Source organism: Callionymus lyra, chromosome 6, assembly GCF_982586985.1.
Source record: "Callionymus lyra chromosome 6, fCalLyr1.hap1.1, whole genome shotgun sequence".
Lineage (NCBI taxonomy): Eukaryota > Metazoa > Chordata > Actinopteri > Syngnathiformes > Callionymidae > Callionymus > Callionymus lyra.
The window spans coordinates 21,285,514-21,306,116 of record NC_141823.1 but is presented as its reverse complement, the minus strand read 5'-3'; the positions used below and the strand labels follow the sequence as shown (position 1 = coordinate 21,306,116).

At 40.2% G+C, this 20,603-nt stretch overlaps 1 protein-coding gene across 3 annotated transcripts in view; it reads left to right on the top strand.

Annotated features, from left to right (window-relative positions):
* The window catches only part of capn15 (calpain 15), a 41,994-nt gene that overhangs the window by 2,227 nt on the left and 19,164 nt on the right, over positions 1–20,603 (top strand). For 2 of the 3 annotated variants that reach the window (XM_087794207.1, XM_087794206.1), the window contains exon 2: positions 17,148–18,816. In XM_087794207.1, coding sequence (XP_087650333.1) covers positions 17,170–18,816 — 1,647 coding nt within the window. In that variant the 5' untranslated portion in view covers positions 17,148–17,169. Of the gene's footprint in view, positions 1–4,296; positions 4,492–17,147; positions 18,817–20,603 lie in introns of those variants that run through there. The other variant, XM_087794205.1, reaches the window with a different exon arrangement.

Sequence of the window (20,603 nt, the reverse complement as noted above, 5' to 3'; positions counted from 1 at the left end):
TCAAAAGTTTCCCATCTTCCTCCCGGTTTCTCTGCTGCGCTGCTCTTAGTGTGTGTCAGTGGAAGTTACATTTAGCCCGTAGATGTTGTTGTGTCAGTTTGTTTCCCAAGGGCCTCCACTAACAGGACTGCTGTTGTGACTATATATATATATATATATATATATATATATGTGTGTGTGTGTACCATTAACTTTTACTGCGATGACGCCATTTTTGTCCAAGCTCTTATTTGTGGATCGGCGAGGGAAACACTTTTTCCCCGCATCAGCAGGCATTAATACATATTAGATTTAAAGCACACAATGTCAAGTAGATTTTTAGTTAGCGGAGGGCGCACAGTTGGAAAAAAATATTTGTTTTATTTTTGTCCTAATGATTATAACTGTTCGGCATGTGTTTTTTTTTTTATTATTGTTTGTCATTTTCTCCTAAGTAGAATTATCATGTGGCTCTTGACACATAAAGATGCTTGTTTGATTTAAGTTTTAAAAAAAAATAACCTAGTGAAAGTCAAACTACTGAATTTATTTTCTACTGTTTTTATCTGAAGGTCAGTCCGTGGTTATGCCAATGAGTTTGAAGTTGTATTTTCTTATGGAGAAAAATTCGGTTGTGCTGTCAATGTTACTCTGCAATCGTTTTATTCATATTTTGACAAACAATTTTAATCATTATCTGGAATAACTTCAAAGATAATTAAGAAGCTTTGACTTTATTCTCATGTCGAAGAGTGCGTGATGATGAAATGATGTTTGGCAGTGCAAAACGATGGGATGGCTCATGAACACACACTCTGGAGGGGGAAAGAAAACCATGACTATGTTTGCTTTTCATCCTGATGTCATGTCCCCGTATGAATAATAATGACGTTGATGTACAAGGCACAGAGGAGAGGTTTAACATGGGCTTCTCTGGTTCTCTCAAAATTTCCATGAAATGCAAACCTGTGCGTCACATGGTTACATTTTGTTTAATTTTAAATGTTCGTAGTATGAATGGTTTCAATGGTTCTAAAGTGAAAATGGAGGTTTTTATAAAGTCTGCTACAAACCTATTTTGTTATAAGGATAACACCACGTATTGTATTTTTCCTCTCTTTGATGGCGGGACTACCAATTACCTCTTGAAACAGTGCTTTGAAATTGTATTTATGTTTGAGAGATGTTTACACATTTTACCTGACATAACATTTTGGACATGTTCACAACATTTGAGCCAACAATAAAATGTACACTTGAAATTGTACACAATAATTGTAATGTCCAAAATAGCCCAGTTTTAGTTTAAATCAAAGATATTCAACCTTAAAAAATATGCCAAACAAATTTGCCACAACATGGAAGGAAGGATTTTGGATGATGCTTCAATTTATAAGCTTTTGAAAACTCCTCGGTGGGGTTTCAATCTCTTTTGGAGAATACTAACAGCAGAGAGATACCAGGAATGAGGTCAATACAGTGATATGATGTGGAAGAAAATGTTTGAAGGCTCAGTTCAGTAATGTGTCGGGACAGCAGAGCAACGATGAGTGTTGCACCGTTTCCACTTGGCCCTGTATTTCACCAGCATTACGTCTGACAAGATCAAACTACATGCATGCTTGGCTTGTTTTTTGACACCAATCCTTCGATCCTTCATTAATTCTACCGTATTATATTGATCATCATTTTAAGCAGAGGTGAAGTATTAGATTTACTCAGGTGCCACATTATAAACGGAGACTGTTGTAAGGGCTCATCTAGTCAAAAGAAAGTCTACCCACTTAAGATTCTTAAAGTAATCTTTCAGAATTACAATCATAAACATTTTATTGCCAGCCTTGTAAAAACAACAGATATTTTATTGGTGGCAGTGAAGAATAAAATAATGAAATAAGATAACACACCAAATAAGCAGTAGAAAAAAGTACGAGGAACCAAGGCAGCATTTCTGCGGTGCCTATATATTATATAATTTCTCATTCATTTCATTTAAAGATAGACCTTTTATTTTAATTCAACAACAACTTAAAAATGAATGAAATGAAACAGCAAAGATTAGGTAACATGATAAAATGAATAATTATTATAAATAATTATTAAAAAATATATAAGAAAAGCTAAAGTTGTTATTGTTAATGTGGAATATTTCCTTTTCAATACATTTGAATGTCATTTCATCTAGAAATATGATGTAAACACTAAAAATTATCCCCCGAAAAGGAAAGAAATGAGGAAAACAAGTCCTTCAGATGTTCAATGAGTTAAATGACAAAATGGTCCGCCTTTTAGAAAATGTTTATAGTTTTACTGTGACCTCACAAGGGCCACATAAATACAGCCAGATGGCTGCATGTGGCCCCTGGGCTGCACTTTGCTTATGCCTGAGTTAAGAGACAATCTCATGCTCATCACAATTGAAACAAATGAGAGAGACACTACCAAATATTCATGTTTACAAATGATACAAATATTTGAAATATTGTTTACAATATTAAGTGTCAAATAATATGCCAGTCTGGGGTCATTTTAACCAATGTTGCATCCCTGGTTCACGATAACAAGCCTCGGAGGTTGATCAAATGTTTTGTTAATAAATCTCCCACTAATTCGGATTAATTTCATTGGGTGTTGCACGTTGTGCGTCAGTGGAACATCTTCAGAGATTTTCATGAAACACGGACGCAGCCTTTCAGCCCCTGTGCTTGGCAGAGGCTGCGCGCATGCGCGCTGCTGACACTCCAGTAATCCTCCGTTAGGAGATTTTCATCCTCGCCAGGGCTGTCGGCGTGGAAGAAATAAATCCGAACAGATCCGACCCGAAAGTACCGGAGTCGCAACAGACGGAACAATTAAGAGTGGATTTTTTTCGGGGTGCAGGAGTTTAAGATCCCCGAAGACGATGATGACAAGACACGAGCGAGGAGATCCACTCATGTGATCCGTCGAGGATCAGCAGCCGCGGACACACATGACACCGATACCCTCGCTCCACCCGGACGATGGTTCCGAGGCTCGGCGTCAACTTCTCCTCCGCGGGTGAGGATTGTGTGCGTTTTTTCTTTTTCTGGTGGCCACTGTTTCCTGGCCTCTGGTGCCGCTGCGGAGACGCGGACACACCACCTTCTTCTTCTTCTTCTTCTTCTTCCACGAGTGAGACCATCCTGGGGTTTGGATCCTGTCAGAACCACCATGTGGTTATTTCATCGCTGAGCGACAGGAACGTTTTTCCACTCACGATCACGGCTTGACAATCCAATACGTTCAAGTGTTTTAGTGTGATTTAGCAACAAAACAAGAACACGTTGCGTTAACTGGTCCACATGCATGAGAAGGTTGGTCCTCCTCCTCCTCTTCCTCCTCCTCCTCCTCTCATCGACTCCCAGGAATGTGTTGTAGAAACTTGCGAGCACACGCTGGAGACTCCACTTCCATACAAGTTGTAAAACTCAATCGGCCTGTCTCTTGACTGGGGTGTCAGTCAAGAACACTGTGATTCACACACCACAGGACATTCCTCCCTGATCTCCTGGATGTCAAACTCCCAAACAGTAAACATTTCCAGATGGAAATTAAATCCTGTTTTTTTTTTGTTTTTTTATGACAGAGTCTCAATGGAGCTACTTTTTTTTTTTTTTTTTAGTTTTATAGCCTAATCCGGAGCGATGTAATCTGTTTCAAACATTAATCATGAGGCGAAAGCAGCTGTAGTTCTCACTGCTGGTAACTCAAGAGAACAGCTGCTCCGGCGACTGTGAAAGATGAAACTTGGATATTAGTCTGCTTATATCATCGGCAACACCCTTGACTGACTCCCCACCGGAAAGAGAAGCAGAACATTTGTTTACGCCTCTATCCGTATGTAGCAAAGTAATGAAACGCTGTTACCGGGAATCTTCCCTGACTGGGGAGTCTTAATGCGTGGTTTCGTTTGAAACTGAGATACTCATGATTTGAGTCATCACATTTTTTTTTTGCTGATCATCTGAACATGTGCCGGGGGAACAGGAACCAGACATGAGAGTGGATGGGTTCAAGGGATGCGTCGGAAGGCGTCCAGAAGGAATTACGAGTGGCATTATTATGGAAAGCATAGTGGACGGAGGACGGATGTGTTGTCACCTTTCTTGGATCACTAAAGAAGAGGAATCCTCCTACCATGCTCTCCCCAGAACCCATTTTTAGCCACTTATGAAGCTGGACATTTCAATGGAAAAGATGGTGTAAAAGATGGATCTGCAAACCCCATTTTTCCAAGACGTGAACTGTGGTTCGAGTCAGACTGAATCACTGCCGAAGAAGAAGTAATATATTCTGGTTTGTGTCACCCACTGCCGTGATGGGGAGCTCCGCTTCATCTCTCACCGCAGAGACCGAGTCGGACCATGGATTTCACAGCACCCCGTATTCATCGTCGCCCCCCGTGGGCTGGCTTAGGAACAGCCACAGTAGTCCGGTCTGGGGTACCTCCTTCATCACACGTCAGCACCCACACCCGCACCGTGAGCGCAGGTAAGTGCCAACGCTTGGTGCCAAAACTTAGGTGGATATTCTGTCCCAGGATAATACCCCCCAGTCTCACAGGCAAGGTTTGGGTGTTTACAGTGGGTAGTCTAACCTCTATATTCAAATTGTGCTTTATAACACAATGGCTTTTTCGAAAACATGGAAAACCTATTCTTATTGTCGTATTAAATCAAGCATTTTGTACCATTAAACTCAATTAAAATACAGTAGTATTACTTTATTTGTTATATGCATACTTCTTGATAGAGCGGTGTGTTTCTGGTAGATAGTAATGACATTATGTTTTAAGAAAATCCCTGAAAAGATTCAAATATAGTCATGCTTAAAAAATAGCCTTACATTTGAGGCATTTTATCTTTTACAGCCACATTTATTTATCTAATCATGACTGACTTATAACTATAGCACCTTAAAATTACACTTTAATCCAAACTTACTTATAATGAATCAGCACCTAACATAAGGGCCAACACTTTGTATATTAAAAGTGAAATTCAAATTTCATATTGTGCCTTGAATTTTGTAAGTACCATATAGGCCATTGCCGAAGTCTAATCTGTAAAGGGAATCGATATTCTCTGGACTGAAAAGTAGGTTGTCTGGTGCCTCTGTGGCTCTATGATAATAAGGTCAAAAGTCCAATATTTCATAAAGGCTTATCAAATGATGTTTTCTTTAATACTGGTTATGCTCCCAAAAATCTTGCATAATCTGGATTTATCAAACCAAATCCTGCACATTGCATCGGGTACATCTGGGCAGCGCCAGGGACTAAACTGCCCAGCAATAGATTGATCCGACCACAGTGAGTTCGATTTAAAAACTGGCTCTAGGCTAATAGGAGTGTGTTATAGTGTCATGATTCCTATTAAGCTGCCGGACGGACATTGATTTGGTTCGGCCAGTTGAAAGAACGAGTACAAAAGGTTCTTTCCCTTAAGCTTTGCCCGCGAGGGTTATAGTATTGACTGGAGAGTACAGGTCATATTAGTAATTCAATTTAAATGTAAGGCGATACCTAATTAAAATAACCTTAGATGGAGCCATCTAAATAGTGAGGCCGTAATGAACTTGTTTTTTCTCTTCTTGGTGATCCATACTTATTATGGTGATGCACAACTGGAGTGTACAGGTATGAGAAATATCTGATTTGAAACTATTTTATAATTTTCAATTTATTCTTTGGTAGTGGCATCAAAGTATTGGTGGAACTTTCTATGACTGTTGGCATGATTATGTTTTGTTGATGCTTTTAAAGTGTTAAAAAGTACCCTATATAGAGTTTAGTATCAATAAAAGTATGTAACTCGATATGTAACCTAAGTGATTGCTTATCCCAAAATATATTGACTAGAGTCCACTCGGGATGTGTAGTTCACCATAATTCTTTTGAAGACAAACACGTGTGAATATTGTGCATATTTTAGTGTAGTTTGTGATGGATCTACACCATCTGAACAAGTATTGTGCTGGTTTTGATTTAATTACTTTCTGTCTGTTCTTTTAAGCTCACAGTAGCTGGCTCTTAATAAGCAACCTAACCTTAACTGTGGCGTGTTGGTGGACAGTCCATTGAACTAGAGAGTGATTCATGGCATCGGTCGACATTTATGATGATCCATCCGTTCACTCATCGCTGTCTTCAGTTCCTGTCATCTCACTGAAAAGCTTCTCGGTGGAATGAAGGATGCTCGCGTAGAATTCCAATCACTTTCATCCATTTTTGATTGACATTGCTTGTGTTTGAGGACTTTGCAAACATGTCCACAGAACCTTTTGGGAAGTCTGTCCTTTATATTTCCAGGGATCATTTTTCCAGGAATAAATCAAGTGCTATCGATCCTGTATAGTGTGTTGAGGTTGTTGCATAGTCACTCAGGGCATCATGGTCTGGTTGTTATTGATTTTCCCAGAGACCGATCACATTTCCCCACAAGACATCTGATTATTTATTCAGTATGTGTCTCCAGTTAAGCTTTCGTCTTTCTTGATCCATCCTAGCAGAAGTCAAAGCTCACCATGCACTTGGTCTTTGTACTGTCAGTGTGGCTAGGTCATGACTTTCTCTTTGTCATAGGACAGAATGCCTAGCCTTACCCAAGTAGTTATGAAGCTGCTCACATCATCAGTTCATTAACTTTTTTTTGACACTAAGCAGTCCTGGTAGCTTTGTGAAGGTCCAGCTTTGATGAGATTATTCATTGTATCTGCTAGCTAAAGTAACAGACTTTTATCTTCCTGCCTGAACAATCGGCGGGGGGTCCGCATCTTAAACTGCAATATATATATAATATAATCAATGTATATGTTGGTAGAGCAGTGCAGTTGGCAGAAACCAGGACCTGCTTTTTGTTTGAGTACTGTAAAAAATTGGTTTTAATTCTATTTTCCACGCGACAAAATTAACATCACAGTAATACCGCTTTTGATGTTAGACCGGGGTTGCATGTCTTAATGGTATTTTATTATGTGCCAAGTTTTTCTATAATCTCAATACCAACTGACACACGGGAGCAAACCTAAAAGCTTCTTTTTGTAGCAACTATTTGGGTAAATTCCTTATTTAATATTCATATTTTTGTGTTGACAATAATGTCTCACAATTACAAGCTAACCTGTAGCAAGATTAGTAGCAAACGTCTGAAGCAGCAAAAAGACCAGCCTCTTTGTTGGCTGATAATATTTACAAATAAAGACTTACCAAGACTCATTACTCAGCAGGAGAGCTGGAATCCCACTGTTACACTGACAATGGAGTTTTCAAAACATGGTGAAATAAGACTTGAATTCTGCCCTCATTTGTAGCACCACTCCCTTTCTCTTTCACACCCACAGTGTTGTGTGATCCTAACAATGTTAGGCAAGCTTTTCCAAACCGTGACAGAGCATGAAATATAGAAACAACATAGCTTCAAGAGCTGTGTTTAACTCCAGTCATTTTCTGTTTGTTGTATAATATATTAGCCAGTGTCTGTGCGCCGGCTTTCTTTTTACACAGAGGCTGCACCGATAGTCTTGTCCTCGGGGTAATTCTGCTTTACTTTCACGGAGCAGTGGCTTGTTGACTTTAGGAAGAGTTTATACGCTGGAACATTAGTTTTAAATCTTGGGCCGCTCGCGCCTAAAATCGAGACCAGAGAGCAATATTCCACTTAGATGTTGATTTATTATTGTGATCATTCATTTGCTCGATGCTAGTTACAGAGTACGTATGTATCCATGCATCATGAAACTAGCTCCATCATCATCTGACTTAAATGTCATACAAACCAGTGCTCTAGTTTAATCAGACAAGGTTAGCATCTTCAGCGTTGGGAGGATAATGTCTGTGAATTGCAAATACAGAGGTGGAACACAACTTTTTACAGTTACTCGCATTATGTTCATTCAACTGTTTATTTTGTTTAGATTGACTTTATTGAGTTTTAAAGTATATTTAATATAATCTTATACAGATTTCATATTTTTAATAAAAGAAAACAACAAATTCCAAACTACGTTTTAATGTTTGAATACACAGACATTATACTTTGTAGAAAATGTAAGTGTCATGTGTCCACATGTAATTTTCTATGTTGCACAAGATGTTTATTGCAACAGTTTGTTTTCATGTCTTAACAAGAAGGAGCTGTCTCGCCTGCAGTTGATTCAGAACTCTGCAGCCAGAATTCTGACCCGCTCAAGTAGAATAACTTGCATTTCTCCGATCTTTAAATCTCTTCTCTGGCTTCCAGTTTCTTTCAGGATCAACTTTAAAATTCTTATTAAAAGGTTCTTACTTACAGATCTATTCATGGGCAGGCTCCTTCTTATATCAGTCATCTGATCCAGCCTTACACCCCAGCTCGGGCTCTGAGGTCTGTGGATCAGAATCTACTGATGATTCCAAGCACATGGTTCAGTACCAGAGGAGAGAAATCCTTCCAGCCTGTTGATCCTAAGCTTTTGAACGAACCCCCTCTCTCTGTTTGTTTGATGGATCTACTGACTCCTTCAAGAAACATCTTAAGACACTTTTATTTGTGCAGGCTTTTCCCTGATTTTCTGGAACTCCTGTGTCGTTCTCTGTGTTATCTTGACCTTTTAAGTATACATTTTTTTTGTTTTATTTTGATTGTTCAAGCGCTTTGTGACCCTGGTCTGGAAAAGCGCTCTATAAATATAAATTACTTACTTACTTACTTACTTACTTACTAGAGGGGAATTGTAGACTGGTTAATGTACTTGTGTTATTAGTAACAGTTACTTACCTTGAGTTGAATATTTTGTATTCTTCTCTCCCACTACAAAAAACCTTTTCATAGAATGACCAAATATTTTATGTTTTAAATAATAGAACCTTCAACATAAGGGTTTTAAGTGATGTACAAACCTATAGCTGTTTAAATCTTAAATCGTTTATCTACTTTTGAACTGTTAACATGATTCACTGAAATGCATAATTAGGTTTCATCATTAAAAGAGCGTTAACGGTAACCCAGTTTTCCTGCTGCATTCATGTATTTGTACAATGCATATCGTATATGCATAAACAAACATGCAACACAAACACACACGCATACACACATAGAGTCAACTTCAGTCTATTTCCCTGCAAATAGCCTCGGAAGCGCCGAGTCCCTGTGTTGAATCCCTTTGGTTCCAGAGTCGATCCCTGTGTCTCTTACTGTCCAAGCATGATGGATGATTGCATTCATCCCCGCTCTTTCCCACCCACTTTCTCTCTTTAATTGGATTAAAACCAGCCGACTTGGATGCGACCAGCGTGCTCGCTGCCCGTGTTTATGTCTGAATTATTTCAGCACGTCCTCCTAAGCTAATGCCGTCTGTCTGATGCAGACAAGACCTCATCAGGTCAGTCCGCGATGCATCTGAAAGGGATCCAGCGTGCAGGCATTGTCTTATAAAGCAGTCTGTTTTAAACCTTGTGAAAAGCAGCCAAGACTGTCTGGGACATACGGTGTGTAACCTAGTTCCTGTTGGCTCCAGATAGTGCAGCACATGCTAACATAACTGGAGCCCCCCTTAGAAGGAGATATGCTGTCGTAAAAACGACGGCGGTTATTTAGAAGTTATTAAAGCACAAAGGCTTCTGCCACCGTGGGCACAGCAAGGAAACCGGTAACTTGTGTTGTTTGTTTAAAAGCCGTCTTCTCGCCGAGGGCAGTGCAGCGTCAGCAGAGTTCCTTCCCTCCAGGTTCGGGAGCCTGCAGGTTTCTCAGATTAGCGCAGTGGCAGCAGCACTTATTCTGCCTCGTCCTCTCCTCTTCCTCTCTGATTCTGAAGCTTCCTGTCGACTTCCTGCCCGCACTCGCTTTCCTTTACATTGCTGATGCACACAGAAACCCAGTTGGACGCTTTTTTTCTTCCGTTTAGAGACTCAAATTCTTGATGCTGTCTCCGCCGCTGACAGATCCACTCGTCAAAAATGAACACAAGTCCTGAAATATTCACCGAGGGCACAGCTAGAGGTCAACAAATATCCTCTCTTTTCCTCCGCCGTTTCATCAGTACTGTTCGCATGTCTGCACCCCCCCCCCCCTTCAGTACGTGTCTCGCTTGTTCTGTCCATTATTATCAATCTCTGATCAAAATGATCCCAGAGCATGTGATCAAACATATTTCAATTCAACGGGTTCAGAGCGTCTAACTCGCAACTCTCTAATTTAAACATTGCCACCATTGTGTGTATTTCGTGCACCCAAGCTATTCCTCCTGATGGAAAGTATTTTCCCGGTCGCAAAGTACGCACGGCATATAAAATTGCTCCGTCTTTACGGAGAAAGGCACCAGCCCCGGGAAATATTTTGAGAAGGTCTTTTGTTTTATTTTCACAGGAATTCATCCGCAAAGCCAGAGTAAAGATTTTATGCATGCACGTATCAGAGGATACACTTTTGAAAAATGTGGCTCATATTTTACTTACTTTAACCGCCTTTCCGTGGATGCAACTCTGGTAGATCTGATATTTTCTTCAACGACTGAGGGTCTACTCTAATGTTGTTAGGTTGTTTTCTTTTTTGTATGAACCTACGACCTATACGGTAATAGTGTTGCTTGGTAATGGTGCCATCTTTAGTGAAATAACTTACACATTATATTTGGACATCTGCACTTTCTCAATACATATTCCGATCACAGAATGTGTGCCCACTGTCAAGCATCTGTAAAAAACATGAGTGAAAAAGCAGATTCTTTGTTGCTTCATGTCGTCGTCATCAAGTGACCTTCATTCATCAGCATCTGACGGATGGAAAGACATTACTTTTTATGAGGAAGGACTTGATGAGAATAATGGTTGGTAAGTTGTACGAGTTTCAAGACTTTTTTATTAACATACAGCCACAGTTATTGATTTTAAAATGTTCTGTCAGAAAGCTATGTCACACAGTAATTGAACTCCCTTTTTGAAATAAATATATCCACACATGCTTTTGACAGAAATATTTAGACAAGGATTTTTAGGAACACTTGGACTCCCATATTTGCCAGTGACTCTGAACCAATTGTTAACCCTGTGAGATAAATAGCAGCTCCAGTTCTTTCTACCTTATTTTTTTCTACTGCCTCCAATGTTGGTTTTGTCGTGTTGTCACACCTTCTGGTTAATATTTTGTTTAAGCTAAATGCTTCCCGAAACCCTTCATAAATGATCTACTATAAAACATCATGTTCTAGTCTGTTATTCAGTTTGTACTTTGAAGTTTAGTTTACTAAATGAAAAGAACACCAGTTGCACTTCTAAGACACATAAATTACGTTTGATTTTAAACCTTTCTAAATCCAGATGGAACAGTTTACCATGAAAATGTCATTATCAGTTCCTAGTTACATTGTCAACATATGCTGGAAATTTAGTTCACGTATGTTCAGAACTTTTCCAGTTGTCATCCTCCTCTCTTGCAACAATCACACACTGTCTTCAGAGACAAATAATTCCCATGTTGTTTTTAACTTAAATTAAATAAGCGCTTGTGTAAGATGTTTTGAATCTGTTAATATTGTACCAGCTAATGTCCTCATGATCAGTTAAACATTTTTTACCAGTCCTTCCTATTCTCCCCACAAACACAGTTTTTTTTTAACAAAAGTTATTTTTCCAGAATTGAATTATTGTGTTTTGTTCTGTATGGTTCCCAAGAAAGTTTTTCTTAATTTTTAATTAGCAACATGAATATGTGTGAATGCTGTGATGTTTACTACTGCAGGCATAACTGCGGGCTCTCACAGATCTTTTCAACAAGGCAATGTTGTACTCTTGTTGAGAATTGTTGCTCTACTTGCAAACTGTTGTTTAGATCAATTGATGCTTCAACTCATGATTTTCTTTTTTTTAATCTGCAAAATTGTGAAGTTGTTGTGTTATTGTTTGGCACTTTTTCTATTTAATCAAGACATAAACAATTGTCTCTTTAGAATGAACTCTTTTTTTCTTAATTCAACAACAAAGTCGTTGCCAGAATTAGTAATGCATCTTTATTATCATAAATCTAACTTGATTCATCCAATGGTGCTTCTGATATTATGAATAAATCTGGGTCTGTCATCATTCATTGGCCTGTTGACATCATATTATTTCATTGTTTGACTTCAGTACACAATCCCTGTCCAACCTACTTCCAATAAATGTCTACAGCTATTGTTAATTCTTAGTTGACACTTTCAGCAAAGTGTACTGTACCTGATGCCAACTCTAGCTAGAGCTTGTTTAGTGTAAATAAAGGTAGCGGGTGCTTCGCCTGAAGGGTGTGGGTCTATTTTCCATGACTTGTAAAATGAGCAGACTTGTATCTTCACCTAAGCCAGGTCAAAATCATCACCTTTGTGTGCCGTGGGTTGTGCGTTTGTTCTCTTTAATTAATTACCCGTGTGTGTGTGTGTGTGTGTGTGATATCAGACAAGACACGTTGGTGCATTCTGATACAGCGCAGGATGCCTCGCTGTTCCCTCAGGGCCCGGGCCGAGGGCCAAACTTGGAGAGGCAGTGCTAATGACTGATCCACAAAGGCCAAATGTCTCACAGCAAGAAAGGAGATTCTGGCGAGACTCGGCTTACTTGATCTTGCCAGTGTTTTCCATGTGGACAGGATCCAAGGCGTCAGCCAAGAGGGACTCGCATGCGTACGGTGTTTTTGCATGGCCATAACGGGGAATGTTCCCCGAAATCTTCAATGGGCCTTCTATGTTCAGTTCAGTTTCAGTTTATTTTAAAATGACAATGTTTAGTAACAAAAATGTCAATTGACTTAAATATCGCATTAATATTTTTTTCTTCAGAAAACTGTATACCACAACACTATACCGGAATTTCAATTAAAACCCACTACATTTTTTGGTTTATATTTCAATAAAGTGTGTATAAACCATTTTTTTTACTATTAACCTGCAAATATTTACATCCTACACTTCCTGCTGCTAGACTGTTGCAGAATAATGAAATTCCAGTGTTGACTGAGGACGAGATGATACAGTTGACAAATTTTGGTTTCAAAACGAATGAAAGCAGTTACCACTTCATCAAAAGCGTTAAGATCTGTACATTCTGCCAGAGTCAAGTACTACAATACTACAAATGTATCCTTTTTTCTAAAGTATCACATTATAAAGTGTTGCATTCCCTGTAGTGTGATCTGTATTGTATCGCCATATTCTTGACAACATACCGCCCCCTAATCTTTAGCCTTGTGGCTGGATCAAAGTGGTAGGTGAGTCCAGACCAAACAGAGCACAACATAGCCATCTGTTAAAAACCTTATTGTAAGAAAGATGGACATTCAGGCGGTAAAGTCTCTCTTTAACACTCTCTCTCCACCATAAGCTACTGGCAGGCCGCCCAGGTCTGCGACACTGAGGAGCTGAAGTGGGCACTTTTAGAGCTGCTCGACTGAACACAGGGCCAAGGACAATTGGTGTGTGTGTGTGTGTGTGCGCGCACATGCATCCATGTGTTTTGGGCGCACCTGGATGCTACCAGAGAAAACATCCTTTTATGTGACAGTCCCGTAATCTCATGCTGTGGATGTGGAAGGTGAGCGCATGTGCAGCCAGGATGCTGGCGCAGTTCCCCAGGCAAGGTCAAGTGTGTGTCTGCACTTGTCAAGCTAGCTGTTGCAATTCAAAATGGTGTCTGGGATTAAAATATGAAGGTAATAATAGGTGGACACAGAAAACATTGACCTAACTCAAATCTAAACCAGCTTTATATTCAAATAATTCAGACTTGTGCCGCATTCTGAATGTGGTGTGCTTGTATCCTTTATTTGAACTATAAAAGTGAATATGAAACGACAAACAAAAGGAAATGAGGCCTACAATTATTATTATTATTATTATTATTATACTACAATTAAACAATTTCAATAAAGTTCTACCTAATTGTCTACTAAAACAACAATAGTGTATTTTAGCTTAAAATGATTGCTTGTCTTTATTGATTAAATTAATAATTTTTCATAAATTGTGTTTATTAATGATGAGATTATATAGAAGTTGACATTTAAACAGTATAAACACTTTATATTAGCTTACATTTCTTTAATAAGGAGTACATTAAAATATATACTAGCTTTAATCTCTAAAGTATGCATCATAGATAAAAAGGTTCTTGAAGGTTTTGAATAACTCGTCAAATAAAAAAAAAACTGTCACAGGTAATAACGTCTGTCTTATACTTCTATGAAACCAGTTCATGAGTGTATTGTCTGTGTATTTCCTTCCTTTGTGTGACACATAATGAACGTGCAATTGCTTCCTTCAGCCGTCGCTGAATCAATTGCTCCGAAAGAGCCTTCATGTGGCCGACACTGTGGTTTTGCTGTCTCGTCCGAGATGAAAGGTGCCTGACAGCCATGAAAATAGCCAAGCGAGAGAACCTGCCATTAAACATGAGGTGTTGACACTTGTTGTCTTGCACAATAGTCGGATTGCCTGAACGAAGAGGATGTTGTAGATAAATGTGTCGAATGTAAAAAACTGCTAGGGCTATTTTGTTTTAATGCTGAGCTTAATCATGTATATTGCTTTTGCTATCTTCCTATAATCCTAATATGCAGACTACATTTTAAGTGTATTATTTTTATATTCTACCACACGAAAAAATCTTGAATTACTCAATATACTTGACCGGTTGACCCAAAAAAGGCATGAACCACACTTGATTGACACTTGATCTCTCGAGGCAACAGGAAAATTCAGATAGTCTAGTTTAATATATGAGGAGCAGCAGAAAGTTTATCATATCCATAAGCTGTTAAGCCAACTTCATCGCATCATGTAAATGTGCTTGAATTTATAACGGCGCACTCGAACGGGTCTAAAGGGTTCATGTAATACTGCATGTGTATGGATTATTCAGTGTGGCCGTCGGCAGCAAAATAAACTTTAACTTATGCAACAATCGCACACAAATATAACCCTATTTACCAGTCAAATATTTGTATTTAATCTGTAATATAAGCAGTTTTAGTGAGTTCCTCGTTGTATATAACAATCATCTTTAGTAAGTATATCGGAAACAAATGTCAGAACCCGTTCAATTTCCTTTTAACATTTAAACGTGTTTTTCTCTGCAATTCTTTTTAGTGAAAGCTACTACATGTTAATTTAAGCTAAAATGTCAACGTGTGTATTGTGTACTTTTTGTAATTCTGTCGTCCCATGGCACCGATTGAAAGTCACCGAGTAGTTTTAGATTAAAAGACTCTCTACAAATAGATATAGCTGCATGCCTGCATACTGACAAGAGCACTGTGACAGCCAGCAGCAAGACGTGTCCTTCCCTGCTGTGCTTTTCCTCCAACCTCGCTTTTGTGAGTGCGTCTCTAAGAGATACCCTTGGGTTCTCGAGACTTGCGTGCTTTAGAAAAAATTTAAATAAGGACAATTAACTGGCGTCGGTGCTGTGCAACGATGCAGAACTTTTTTTTATTTGGGAACTACAGTAGTTTTAAAATGAAAAAAAAGATCTGCTTTTTGATCAATTTCCCACCATAGAAATGGAGAGTATTCAACTTAGCGTTGCTTCAAGCTTTAAACCCTTACTTCTAAAATAAATATTGTAGCTAATGAAGATAATTTGGCAATATCTAAAATGATTAATTTATTCAACTGGTTCTTGAAGCAGAACTCTGATGATTGAAAGAATAAATGTAATGAATCAATGTTTAAAAACAGTTTTGAAGCTATAATTGAATTCTGCTTCCCTTATTAGCCCCAGCAGCAGCTCGCACTGTAGTGTTGATTAAAATTAATTTTAGGAGCCATTAAATTCACGCAAAACCATATATGAAAAAAATTCGACAAACAGAAGCTGAGCTTTGGAGCAATATTGTTGACAACATGGTTTCCACAGGGGATCGTGTGAGAAGTGTGGTGTTCGCTCTTCACACCCCATACTATACCTTTTTCTGTGTCTTCGCACATGAGCAGCTTGAGTGACAGTGACATTAATGGTTTGTTTTCATGCACATACGTCTTGTTGCTTCTTCTTCCCCCTCACTTATGTTCACAGGGTGTTGCGCTGATATCATTTAAGTGCTAGAAGAAAAACCTTGTGATCATTATGTGAAGCCAAAACTATTCACTCATGCAGCTCCACAGAAGGATCGTCATTTTCCAAATCAAATTTTCTTTGCTCGTCTCTGTCTTCGCCGCTCTCTCTCTCTCTCTCTCTCTCTCTCCACTCTGTAAGTGGCTTGTTATAAATATGTATTGACAGAGGTTGCTCTTAAGCGGCCGGTGACCGTTGTCGTGAAAAAATAGGGAAGCCACCAGAGGTTCTCTCTACTCATGCACATCAAATGAGTTCAACACGGCGTGGAATAGACACGACCCACTGGTCGCCCAGATCTTCTGCACATTTACTTACAAAGCATTTGGATGTTTTCTGTATTTTAATTTGTCCATCAGCTAAGCTTTAGTATTCCGAGGCAATCCCTACTCCACTCCTCCCCGACTCTTGCTGTCTACTTGGCTCTAATCATGTGGCCATTTTGTATAGATTTACTGCCTTCACTACACCCAGGAGGGAAATTTTGATTTTTCTTTTTTTTTTGTATCCTCTGCACTCACTAATCTTTCTCTCTCGCACACTATTATTCTTCTCCTTCTTTCCCTTTTACAGTCTCAAGGATGTTTATTCAGTAGAACTCTATCCTACCTTTGTTGACGGATGTGTGGTTTTAAATGTGCTCTTAATTGTTTTTCATGGCCATATTTAATATTAGTCCATTATGTAAATAAACAGTAAGATAATGGTTGAGATGTTGTTACAGTGTGGCTGTCCTTGAAACAAAACTACAAACAAACTAAATCAATCTGTAACTATCATTGCTATTGGCCAGAAAACAAACCTTGTTTTGTGATATAGATATAGTTGTGTAAATGTTCCATTGCATAGGATCTGGTTTGGTAATAAAATAGTAAATTACTTCGATAAAATTCGATAATTTAAGTTTCGTTTTTTAGGTTCCTTTTCGTTCTTGATTCCAACTTTGATCTACTGAATTGCATCCCATAGGCTGCAAGTTTGGGACCCCTTATTAAGGCTTTGCCTAGATTTAGCAGGTTATCTTTACCTGTAATTGTATTATATTACGAAAGCATCTATTGGTTTTGACGGTTTGTTTCTCTGTTTTTTCCAGCCACTCCCACTCTCCGGGCTCCATGGCAGCAGCGGTGCGAGGCAGCGAGTGGTCATGTGGACGCTGCACTTTTTTGAATGCGGGAGCGGCACCGCGCTGTTCGATCTGTGAGGCGCCCCGTCAGAAACCGGACCTCAACCAGATCCTACGGCTCAGCAGCACCGAGGAGCACCGGTGGGCTTGTCCCCGCTGCACCCTCAACAACCCACAGGGATCCGGAGCCTGTACCGTCTGTGGTTTCGGACCATCTCCCTCCACTCACACGCAGCCCACCACCACCATCGCCGCCACAGCCAACGGCCTCCCACCGGCTCCGGCGGAACTCTCGACACCGACCGTCACGTCCACAGTACTATTGGAACCGCAAGGACAGCATCCTGCTAAGGAGGAGATCTTGAGGCGGTCGGAGAGCAATGGTGAGGTCGCCAGCTTAGAAGGCCATCACTCTGGCTGGGCCTGCCCACGCTGCACACTTCTCAACACGCCTGTGGCTTTATCCTGTTCTGCTTGTGGTGGGCCACGGAAGCTGTCCTTACCTAAAATCCCTCCAGAGGCCCTGGTGGTCCCAGAGGTGCGTACCCCGGTACTAGGCTTCCCCGTGAACACAGCTGGGACGGCCCCTCTTGTCATAGATCTAACAGATGAGTCTCCCCCTGCCCCGCCTTCTGAACCCCCAGAGCCAACCCATGTGTCTTCTCAGTCTTCTTCTGCCTTTTCCCCTTTTTCCTCCCTCCAAAACAACCCTGTTCCTCGCAGTAGAAGAGAGGTGCCTCCACCCGGACGACCTCCTAATGTGGGTACGAACACCCCGAGTCCTACTTCCCCGTCAACCATCTGCGTTGTGCCTCCTCAACCAGGCCCACAAAGACCAGCCAAGCTCAAGCATGCCCAACCACAGGAACCCTCATACTCTAGTAAGCGCCTCACTATATTAGAAGAGGAAGACTCTCCACATCACCGCCACAACCACCATATACCTGCTAGCTCCTCCTCCTCCGAACCTACATGGAAGTGTCCCGGCTGCTCGTCGCTCGTCACGGGGAACTCTTCTAAATGTGAGAGCTGTCGCTCCTCACGAACTGGTGCTGATCTCATCGATCTCGGTTGCGAGACGGTACGCTTCACCCCAGCCAGCCCCTCGAGCCCAGACTTCAGTACCTGGGCCTGCTCCAAGTGCACGTTACGTAACCCCACAGGTGTCCCAAAGTGCTCCGCCTGTGGCTCCTCCAAGTTGCATGGTTTTCAAGAGCAACCGACGCCCGCCTCCCGCTGTTGTGCACATTGTGGCCTTCCCTCGGGGCCAGGGTCGTCGTCGTGCTCCTGCACACCTTCCTCCTCCTCATCCTCAGGACATAAAACAAGGAAACAAGCAAGAGCATTTCCCTCCTCATCCAGTGCAGTTACTCCGTCTAGTTCGTCCTCTTCCTCGTCTATCTCGACTTGCCTTCAGGAGCGTGTCGGACACTGGAACTGTCCCGCATGTACGTTGATCAATGAAATAAAGGCCAAGAATTGTGCCGCGTGCCACACACCCCAGCAGTACCTCACCCTCCGCAAGGTGGTGAAGCCCCTGAAAAGAAGAGAAAGCATGCACGTGGAAGCCCGCCGGCGAAATGACGAGGGTGAAGCCAAGGAGCTTTGGGAGAACATCGTCAGCTTCTGCAGAGAGGTAAGAGTCTTTATTCTCCCCAAACATGTTTCCTATTGTAGCCACTTGTGTCTCAAATGACTTTCTCTCTGTGTCTTCTCTGAACTTGGGGCTTGGTGGAGAGAGAGAGGTTCTCTGCCGGCTGAATACTAATCACATTGAGGGAGTCAGAATTTTTCATTGTATTACATTTGCATTCATTCATGAAGAAGTGACTTCTAAAGAGCCGGGAAAACTTCAAGCACAGCCAACATCCGTCTTTTGTTGTACGAAATTTTATGATGATCAGGCTCCATAATCTTTTCAGCTTTTATTATTTATTTGAGATGTCTTCAATCTGTCTCGCGTCACTGGGTGCACGCCTTCCAGTCCACCCGCTTCTGTTTTAATGGCTTTGGCCGTGTTCCCGGATTACACAATCTGATTTAAGGGTATTAAAAAGGTTTCAACGCGAGCTCTGTCATCAATAGCTGCAATCCCAAAATGGAAAGTTTGCCTAATAAGCACCCTTGCATTTTGCTCCACACTTTTCAAACGTAAACAGTACATTTTTTTTTCAAATTTAAGTTTTAAACCTGGACTTTTCATTAGTATTTTAAACACTTTACATTAGTCAAATCTTTTTCTTGTCTGTAAAATCAAACATCCTGATGTTCAACCACACACATATGATACAACTGTATACAGTATTAGTTCTTGCATCTTATGCCAACACTTTTATATACATATTATTGTATGTGCTCAGTCTTTAATATTTGTCAAACACTAGTATAAATATCAACATTTACTTTGAATAGAAAATATTTTGTATTTATGCTCACATTAGTCCTCATCTGGTAATTCTATTTCATTTTAGTCAACAATTGGACTTGCTTTTTAATTCTTCTTTGAAAACTACCATCTCTCTTTTAAAGCAGCAAGTATTTCTTTTAAATTCACAATTTTCTGTTAATGTAAATTAGTTGAAATTGCCTACTTTGACAAACAGGGCCACTTTAAGCATTTAACACTGCTCTTAAAAGAGAGTTGGATGAGATCAGTACTCAATGGCTTTAAACTCCACTCCAAACACTTCAAACACTTCATCTGCGTACGTCTCCTGTAATTCACAGCTCTAATGCATTATCTGAAAGGCATTCACACGCGCAGCTGCACCGCAATGCATGTTTACAGTCCCTGGATTAAGGTCCTTAATTGTATTATTAATGTGTTCTTTGAAAGGCAAAGACTCTCTGCATGAAGCCTGGTAAAGAGGTTAGTTAGAACTGAAGGAAGAAAGTAGAATTGTTTTTTCATTTCACTTTCATTTCTTGTTCCCTCCTGAGCAAAAAAAAAAATGAAGCTCCCTCTTGCCTAACCCGTCCCCAGTGCTCCTTAAATTACTTTTCCTTCTTTATACTCTTTTATATTTCATGACTCTCTCTCTATCACATCTCTCTCTTCTGGTCTTATTCATCTTCTCAATACGTGATCCTCCCTTTCACCTAACCGCATCATCCAGCCCTCCGCATATGCCCTAAATTCTCATGTGGGAGTAGAAAACGTGTCACTTTATTTGCGTGCATGTGTCCAAATGGTAAGGTCAACAACAGGATGGAAGGCTATTTTTAAAAGATGAGATACAGGGCGACACAGATATGCTGCTCTTCCCTATGGTGAGTGTAATCAACAGCAGTGAGTGCAGGAGCTTAATCTAACGGTGTTGGAGGTTTTGGTATGAAGCGAAAAGCACAGTTGTTTTGATTTGAACTCACACTAAAGGTCATTGAAAGACAATTTGTTTTGCCCTTTCGATGAATATTATGACT